The 9692-nt window shown below is 33.2% G+C and overlaps 1 protein-coding gene across 1 annotated transcript; it reads left to right on the top strand.

The window, feature by feature from the left end:
* Nucleotides 1–4599: 4599 nt before the first annotated feature.
* Nucleotides 4600–6334, top strand: ATAUX2-11 (AUX/IAA transcriptional regulator family protein). Its single transcript, XM_059590077.2, has 4 exons — nucleotides 4600–4984; nucleotides 5079–5281; nucleotides 5416–5515; nucleotides 5815–6334. Exons 1-4 carry the CDS (start codon nucleotides 4761–4763, stop codon nucleotides 5888–5890), a joined length of 603 nt encoding a protein of 200 aa, XP_059446060.2. The 5' UTR covers nucleotides 4600–4760; the 3' UTR covers nucleotides 5891–6334.
* Nucleotides 6335–9692: the final 3358 nt, after the last annotated feature.

The following is a 9692-nucleotide window of genomic DNA, read 5'->3' as shown; positions in this document are numbered from 1 at the left end:
ATATGATGATGATGAATATATATAATAATATATCTCACATTGAGATATAAACATAAAGTACGAGAAGATAAAAAGAAAATTAAATAAAGAGAGAGAAATAGAGAATTTGAAAACCTTTTGTTTTCTTCATTAAGATAACTCAATGCATTACAAATAAAAAATCAAAAAATCGGTTCAAACATAAATTATGAGAGAGAGAGAGAGAGAGAGAGAGAGAGATTTAAGACATTTAAGTGGAGATAGAGGGAGAGAGAGAGAGAGAGAGACCTACGGATTTATAGGAGAGAGAGTTAGCACAATTAATTAAAAAAAAATTATGGGAGAGAGAAATAGTTATGACACTTAAACCATATAATTAGTTTAGAGAAAGAAAAGAAAAGGTTCAAACATAAAATTATATTAAAAAAAAAAAACGGTTGAAACATAAATTATAGGAGAGAGAGAGATTATGGGAGAGTGAGAGTTAACACAATTAATTAAAAAAAAAAAAAAAAAACGAATTTAGATATAAAATTATGGGAGAGAGATTTAAGACAATTAAGTGGAGATAGAGGGAGAGAGAGAGAGACAAAAAACGGTTGAAACAACAAATTATAGGCGAGAGTTAGCACAATTTAAAAAAAAAAAAAAAAAAAAACGATTGAAACACAAATTATGGGAGAGTGAGAGTTAGCACAATTAATTGTCTTAAACCATAAAATTAGTTTAAGACATTTAAGTAGAGAGAGAGAGAGAGAGAGAGACAAAAAACGGTTGAAACACTAATTATGGGAGAGTGAGAGTTAGCACAATTAATTAAATGTCTTAAACTATAGTGTCTTAAACCATAGAATTAGTTTAAGACATTTAAGTTGAGATAGAGGGAGAGAGAGAGAGAGAGAGAGACGTGGGAGATGGAGTTAGGAGGACACGTGTTGCAATTCTAAGCATTCCCTACTTCAAAACTCGGCTTTTATATATATATATGATTAATTAAAAAAAAAAAAAACGAATTTAGATATAAAATTATGGGAGAGAGATTTAAGACAATTAAGTGGAGATAGAGGGAGAGAGAGAGACAAAAAACGGTTGAAACAACAAATTATAGGAGAGAGTTAGCACAATTAATTAAAAAAAAAAAACGATTGAAACACAAATTATGGGAGAGTGAGAGTTAGCACAATTAATTGTCTTAAACCATAAAATTAGTTTAAGAAATTTAAGTAGAGAGAGAGAGAGAGAGAGAGAGACAAAAAACGGTTGAAACACAAATTATGGGAGAGTGAGAGTTAACACAATTAATTAAATGTCTTAAACCATAGTGTCTTAAACCATAGAATTAGTTTAAGACATTTAAGTTGAGATAGAGGGAGAGAGAGAGAGAGAGAGACGTGAGAGATGGAGTTAGGAAGACACGTGTTGCAATTCTAAGCATTCCCTACTTCAAAACTCGGCTTTTATATATATATATATGACAAGAGCATATACTTAATTCATAATTAACTATAGTTGTCAAGAATATAAATTATTTCATTAGAACTGCCTCTTGTTTTTACATGTTAATTATAGAACCGCTATACCATATTGTGGAATATATACCTACAATCATGTTGAAAAATAATATCAGAGCTAAAAGTCCTAAGTTTGGATCTCTCATTATTTGTGTGTGTGGTTTTGTTTTTGGTTGAAAAATGAACATTTCAATTGAGTGCCTAGAACTCTAAAGCTTATCAATCACATTGAGGTTAATACATGATTTATTTCATTTTGTGCTTTCCAGGCAACTTCTTCTTCTTCTTCTTTTTTTTTTTTTTTTTTTTTTTTTTTTTTTAATTCAAGTGTGGGAAAAAAGGGGAAGGAAAAACAAACAACAAAACAATTACAAGAGAGGGTATTTGCCACTCTTAATTTTCAAAGCAGAAATGAAAGAAAAATTATCAAGAATGCTTTCAAATATTAAGTGAGAAGCGGCCTATTTTACAATCGAGTGTGCCCGAGAGTTGATACATCTAGAGACTTTCGAGGCGGTCCAAACACCGAAAGAATAGAGGTCCAATATTTTTAATAAGGGTGAAAAGGTGGTTACAGTTGGCGGTTATTGGCTAAAATCGCTAACCGTAATCTTCCAGGCGATTAGTAAAATTCACTAACCGCTAGGCGCTTAACCGGTAGTTAGTGGTTAATAACTTTAATAACCGTTAACAGCTTTTTAAAAGAAAAAATTTTAAAACTTGTTTAAAAAAAAAAAATCAAAACGATGTCGTTTCTATGGTAATAAAATAATATCATACTACATATAACATTATTTCTAGTATAGGCAGTTAACGGTTAGCGGTTAGCAATTTTGAAAAAACTTAAAACAACTAACTTAACTACTCGGCGGTAAATGATTTTTTTAATCGCTTTCAAAAATAGTTAGCAGTTAGCGATTGGTTATCAACCACCCACCTTTTCACCTAATTTTTAGGTGGCAATTGCAACATTGAACATACCACAAGAATTCAAGATAGATAGTTGAAGCAGGAAAGATGGGAAGAAGAATTCAATGTCAACCACACGTTTTCTTTCTAGGATTCCAAACACAAATCAGAGAGTATCACAAGTAGTTGGTCAAAGCTTTGGTGCCCTCACTGCAATGCCAACGCGGTATTATCAACGCTATTGATGCGTCATATCATATCCAACCTGGCAATTCTTGTGGATCAAAATCTGCAAATTAATGGTAGAGGTAGATATGATTCAATTGGTTGTGCATCGATCGCTTTCTTTCCAACAGTTTTGGAGTGAGCAAGTGCTAGGCTCTTAGGTCTGCTAGACTGCTACCACAAGTACGTACTGCAATTTACCCTTACAGCTTCCCTCTGCCATGTTCATCAGATATATACCACAAACTTCAGTACTTTACTTTCTGGATTTCATCAATGTTGCTATCCCTACATTACTCAAGCCAATTAATAATGCAACCAACAATTAATGCATGGTACCTTACACATTTGAGAATATGCATGCATGAGATCTCCTATTTTTTAATCGTCCATTATTTTATTTTATTTTTAGAAAAAAATTGATTACACCCTAAACAGTTCTAATGGTGAATTTAAAAGAAATATATATGGATGGTGGATAGAGACGGATATATAAAAGAAAGAGACCTGCTACACACACTCCTATTCTCACACTCTCAACTTATGTCTTCTTTAAAGTTGTGGTTTTTAGTGCTACATCTTAAAATGTGTACTTGAGAGTGTGAAAGTGTGTATAGTTTATTTCTCTTTCCTTAAAACTAAAGTTGTTTCAAGCTTTAAATTGGCAATGGCTGGGAATGAAAAAAATAAATAAAATTAAAATTAAAAATTAAAAAAAAAAATAGGAACAACAAATATAAGCTGCATAAGGAAGAAAAAAAAAATACATAAAGGAAGTGGACAGCAAAAATAAGAATTCAACAAATATAAATTAGGGTAAAGTTCACTTAACTCCCTCAAACTATCACCTCAATGATAATCTACTCTCAAACTATCAATTACAACAATTTACCCCCCAAATTACCAAAACAATGACAATGTACCCCTCAATGATAGCAAAAAGACAAAATTACCCCTATAAAATTTTTAATAAGACAAAAATGCCCTTAAAAAGTTTGAAAAAAAAATTAAATGTTAGTATTTTGTTTTTATTTTAGTAAGAGTAATTTTGTCATTTTTTAAAAATTGAGAGTATATTGTCATTGTTTTGGTAGTTTTAGGGGTAAATTGTCGCAATTGATAGTTGGGAGGGGGGGGTAAATTGTCATTGAGGTGATAGTTTGAGAGGGTTAAGTGAACTTTACCCTATAAGTTATTGTTAAACCAAAATAAGCTGCATAAGGAAGAATATATATATATATATATATATATATATATATAAAAGAACAACAAATAAGAAATATGTCAAAAAAAAAAAAAAGGAATAATTTGGTACGGTCCAATACATGCAGATATTTGAGTGCACATCTATTTTGAATTTCGATCATCTCAATTAATTAGAGGGATGCTAGAATACATTCTCCTCACCATTTTCCCACCATCTTCCTCTTTCAACATTTTGATTTTTTCCAAAAAAAAAAATAATAATAAAATAAAAACAAGAGAGAGGAGATGGTGAGGGGAATGACAAATAGCATTTGCCCAATTAATTATAAAAGGCCTGGATCCAAATAGTAAATTCTTAGGTTAGAAATAAAAAGGAAAAAAAAAAAAAATATATATATATATATATATATATATAGAAATGAATGTCAGCTGGGCGGACCATATACACATGGCATTTCACATGTGATGTACCCCATAATCCATAAACCAAATGAAAACTCTGCCAAAATAGAGTCCCACATGGCCATGGCTTGCCCATACCAAACACCCATGTGGACCCCCGTTCACATGGGCATGTCCCCCTCCTTTCCTTCAAACCGACGCTCCTGATTTCCCTCACACAACCCCCCAAAACGCATCTTGACCGTCCCACTTAATCCACAGTCTTCCATATGGGCGGCTGAGCTTGTCCCACCCTTGTCGCCTAAAAGTTGGTTCTATTTGCTACCGACAGCTTAGCTTGCCTTTGTCCATAATTCATGCATATATTGCGAGAGTAACAAAGCCCCCCCTCCCCCATTCACTACCTTCTTTATAATTATTAATATCCTATAAAACTCAACCTTCCATTTCCCACCTTCCCAAAACCCATTACACATTTCCTTCATCTTCTTTCAACAATCACAATTTTGGTCCAAGATTATACTCAAAATGGAAAGCAAGGTCGCATATGAGAATATTGAGCTCAACCTCAAGGCAACCGAGCTTAGATTGGGGTTGCCGGGGACAGATGATTCTCAAGAAGCATCACTTTTTGGTGCAAGAAACAACAACAAGCGGCAGTTGTCTGATACAAGCAAGGAATGTGGATCAAAGGGTGGTGCTTCTTCTGATGCTCAACATGCTGATGATCATGAAACTCCCCCTCCCGCCAAGTAAGTTCACGTTAGAATATAAATTAAATGATTAAATTCATGTATGTTAAAATATAAATTAAATAATTAAATTCATCTTATTTTGACATGACAGGACGCAAATAGTTGGGTGGCCGCCTGTCAGATCCTACAGGAAAAACAACTTGCAGCCAAAGAAGAGTGAGGCTGAGGCATCTGGGATTTACGTGAAAGTAAGCATGGATGGAGCCCCTTACCTGAGAAAGATTGACCTGAGGATTTACAAAGGCTATCCGGAACTCCTCAAGGCTTTGGAGAACATATTCAAATTCACCATAGGTAATTAACAACAACATCGGTTGTTCTTGTTGCTTTTGTTGTCTAAATGTTTTGATGTTGTTAGTTGTTTCTTGCGAATTTGGTGGTGTTTTCTGACGGTGAAACTGATAACCATGGTTTTTGCCTTTTTCCAGGTGAGTATTCAGAGAGGGATGGCTACAAGGGTTCCGAATATGCACCAACTTACGAAGACAAAGATGGTGACTGGATGCTGGTTGGAGATGTTCCATGGGAGTAAGTTGTCTCTCACTCTCCATCTTGTTAGGATATAAATTAAAATAATTTAACATGATATCATAGAAGAGATCTTGAATTTGAACAATGTTTTCGTTTTCATCTCTCATTTCAATTAAATATTTTGTGTTGCATTTCACCTAATAAGAGAGAAATTGAGTCCACATGCAAAGAAGAGCGTTAAAATATAAATTAAAACCATTAAATTCAATCATTTTTATCATCAACTTAAGCTTTTAAAATAAGTACAAACTTTATATGTCTCACTACTTACAAATCTACCTACGATCTTGTTGCAGTATGTTCATGACGTCCTGCAAAAGGCTGAGAATCATGAAAGGATCAGAAGCAAGAGGCTTGGGAGGTGGTGTTTGAGAGAAGTCACAAGCCACAGCAACCCAAAAAGGATTCATCACTCTAAATTAGAGTAAATTATCTCTCAGCTTGGGTTCTCGAGGAAGAAATTTGGATTTGATTTTGGTCTCAATTAGATTCACAGTCTCTGGTGTTGGGCAGAAAGATCAATAGTGCAGTTACAGTTTATTTCCTGGGATTTGGCAGAAACATCTGTACGTACGTGGTGGTTTGAGCTTGTGTTTTTGATGCTAATCTATTGCTTCTACTGATTCTATCAAGCCCGATCGAACTGCATTGCACAGAAATATTTGCTTCGAAAGAAAATGTATAAGCGAAATGACATGTGTTTAATTACTTCAGTTTGGTTTTTGTATTGTTAATATGGACATAATCATATAAAGCTATATATATACCAAATTATATGTTTATACAATTAATGTATTTTCCATCTGATTTTGTTCCTTTTTCCAATACTAAATTGTTCAAATTGGGAAAACAATCGATCATAATTTTTGTTCAGCTTGATCACGGATTTAGCAAACTCTTCAAAGGGTTGTAAAACTTTCTTAGAGCCGGCCACCTTAATTTGTCCAGATCTAAAGTCTTAATTAAGACAGAATCTTTACAATAATCCTTCATTATCAAATCTATATATATATAATACCTTATATTTGCCCCTAGTGCTTGTGAGACTTCAAATGAAATAAGATCCAAATTTTTTGCTTATAAGAAAGGGCAGTCTATAAATTTGACGCATTCAGTAAGAGTATGATATAGGAGATGGTAATTAAGTTTGATAGATGTGACAGGTTAAAAAATCATCCACATAAAACTTTTTTTTTTTTTTTTTTTTTTTTGACTTTTAACTTATACGATAAACAATCAACAAATATTTCTTATATATTCATTCAATCCATATTATTATATTAACCTATAAATATCTACATTTATTTACAACATAAAAATATTTTGGTTTTTTCATGTTGTCGAAGAGTTGAACAATCGCCAGTCTTCGCCTTCAATTAGATCAGTTTGTCCAACTTTCTACAGGGACAGTCTCTAGGGTACCTCTCGTCTCGGCCCCAAAAGATGATATCCTGGAGAACATTACTAGTCACTAGGGTTCCTCATAATTTCAAAAGAAGTGATGCCTTCTCACAAATGAGGTTGCAATGACTAGGTCCAGACGATTGTTTATTAAAAACACATGCCTCTGCAAAGTCATAGAATTCTCTCGTGCCTTTCTCTGTTGGGTGTTTGCTTTTATGTGAGAAAAGGGGACCTCGTGATTATCCCTATTCCACAAGTTCCTTTATTGGTTTCTTCAATTCCTCCTAGTGTATATATATTTAGAGCTCAATATGAAATTGAAATCCTTTTAATATATTTAAAACAGCTAAAAACATCAACCTAAAACTATGTTTAATTAAAATATACTTATATTGACCAACAATTAGGGGCGGACCTGTGTAGAGTCCCCCCAAAATTTTAAAATTACCCTTAAAATTTTAAATTTTACACCTAAAATTTATAATTTTTTTATGAAATGTCCTCCCAAAACTAAATTTTTACCCCTAAATTGTTACTTCTTAAAATTTTGTCCCCCCACCCTTAAATGTCTACTTCCGCCCCTGCCAACAATAATTATATATTTTGACATAATCGTAAGAGACAGCTAAAAGAAGACCGAAGATTGGTGTCGAAACTTGAAGTTTCAAGTTTTTGTGTAAATCCCGATCAATCAAGGAGAAGGCTCGAGCATGCAACCAGGGTAGTGATGCCACATGTCATGACAAATTATGCTTAATTATGTGCAAGTAAATGTTAAAGTCATGTCAAGAATGACAAATGATGCATGTGTTCAAGTTGAAAGTCATGTCAAGGAATTGCATATAGAAAAACTGTACATGACACATGATGTATATATATATATGTTTTCTTAAAATTTATGGGTTTGGATTATGTTTAATTTATTAGTCATTTACACTTAAGATTACTATATATCCTATATATGTGAAACTTGCTCTCTTACCTTTATATACATGCATATTCTAATAGGTTTCTTAGGTTCAGTTCACTTGATCGATCATTTTGGAAACATTTTCTAAGTCTAATAAACTAAAGTTAAAGTATATGTTAAAAACCAATGATTTCTAATTGAGTTTACACATTTGATCTAATAGCCTAACAAATGGCAAAGCTTCCCTCTTTCATAGTATTTTCTTTTAGTCTCATAATAAATTAGCTTACAATTAAGTTTCTCCCCACCCCCCAACCCTCTTTGAAAATATTTTTAGTGATAGTTTTCGATGAGATTAAAAATGGTAAAGGTTCATTAGATTTCAGTTATTAAACATTAGGTAGGTGAGGTTTACAAGATGGCATATGCATCTAATTAATTAGTGCAAAACCATTCAACCAGTCTCATTGCAGGTTTTGCGAAATCTGTTTTATCATTAAACACCAACACTATCTTCTCTCTGCTAACAAAATAATCTATATATATTGATGGTGATGGAGAAACAAATTTTGACAGCTTGACTCTTAAATATTCTAAGTTTATTTAAGTATTTATTGAGCTTTACAGGAGATTTGAATAATTTCATTTAAAAACCGGCCAATTCCTTAAATCAAAATCAAAGTAACTAAATCCCTTAATCAAATCATCATTTATCATAAAGAATTTCTATCCTTATCCGTTAACATGTTATTAGTTATGAGGCCAAACAATATATATTGCTAATTTAATTCTTTCGAAGTTGACTAAGCAATGCATGAACAACACACAATATTGGGGCCAGGCAGTTGTTAGGAAGCCTGTATATTAATTTATGACTGGATTTAAGAACTCTGAATGTACACCAAAATGGTCCTTATCAAAGAACATGAATAATACTGGCCAGGATCGGCTTTATCAAATAATGTAGGAAGATCTAATAAGAACAGTTGCCAAACACTAATTGAATGAGGGAAAATGACTATAGGGGAGATCTTTCCCTTTTCTAATGCGGATGGAAGAGAGAATAGGGGAGATCTTGTAGGAATACTTTCAAAAACAAGATGAAAAGCGACCTATTTGGCTAAAGCATGCTCACGAAAATTGGCACTACGAGACATTTTCAAAGCATTTCAACTTTGAAAAGAAGATAAAACTAAACTAACATCAGCAATACAATTAGCAAAGTTCCAAGAGGAAAATAAGGTAGGGTTGTTGATGGCTAGAACCACTAGAAGAGCGTCTCCTTCTAAGGAGAGAAAGCTATAGCCCAAAGAAACTGCCAGTTGAGTAGTCAGCAAGGCTGCAGGGGCCTGTCCTTGCAGGGCATCTAAACAATGAAGACTAGTCTAAAAGATGATAGATGATAATTTATTATCAATGATCAATTGATTATCAAAAAAAAAAACACCTAGCAGGCAGAAGAGCTAAAAGATAACAAAAATAAGTGCCTGATTATATAAGAGACAATGCTACATGAACTCCTCTTTTACATTCTCAAGTGCATACTCTATAACGTGGCAGTTACAAAAAGAGAGTAAGCAGATGAGATTAAAAAATGTTGTAGTGAAAAAGCTGATGTAGCAACTGCTGCGTTAAGAAATAAACACGTAAAAATGTAAAAAAGAATGTTCATGTAGCATTTCTCTTACCATAATATATAGTCAATGTATTAGCTCGTTGCTTTCTTTCACATGTGAACATACTTGGTGTAGGTATTGCTTACTGTGAGTAAACGCGTAAAATTTTACCGGTCAACAAAGCCTTCAAATCCTAACAAGTGGGATGCCTTGAGGAGAACTTTCTCATCATTTAAGGAATAGC

The sequence above is a fragment of the Corylus avellana genome, chromosome 4 (genome assembly GCF_965113065.1).
Source record: "Corylus avellana chromosome 4, dhCorAvel1.hap1.2, whole genome shotgun sequence".
Classification (NCBI taxonomy): Eukaryota; Viridiplantae; Streptophyta; class Magnoliopsida; order Fagales; family Betulaceae; genus Corylus; species Corylus avellana.
This window is presented reverse-complemented; position numbering and strand designations above follow the sequence as displayed.

Bases quoted from the DNA above. Each gene is read 5' to 3' on its own strand.
- ATAUX2-11 (XM_059590077.2), top strand. From the start codon at position 4,761: ATGGAAAGCAAGGTCGCATATGAGAATATTGAGCTCAACCTCAAGGCA. The intron at 5,282-5,415 runs GTAATTAACAAC...GCCTTTTTCCAG, and splicing joins CATATTCAAATTCACCATAG to GTGAGTATTCAGAGAGGGAT. The intron at 5,516-5,814 runs GTAAGTTGTCTC...ATCTTGTTGCAG, and splicing joins GTTGGAGATGTTCCATGGGA to TATGTTCATGACGTCCTGCA.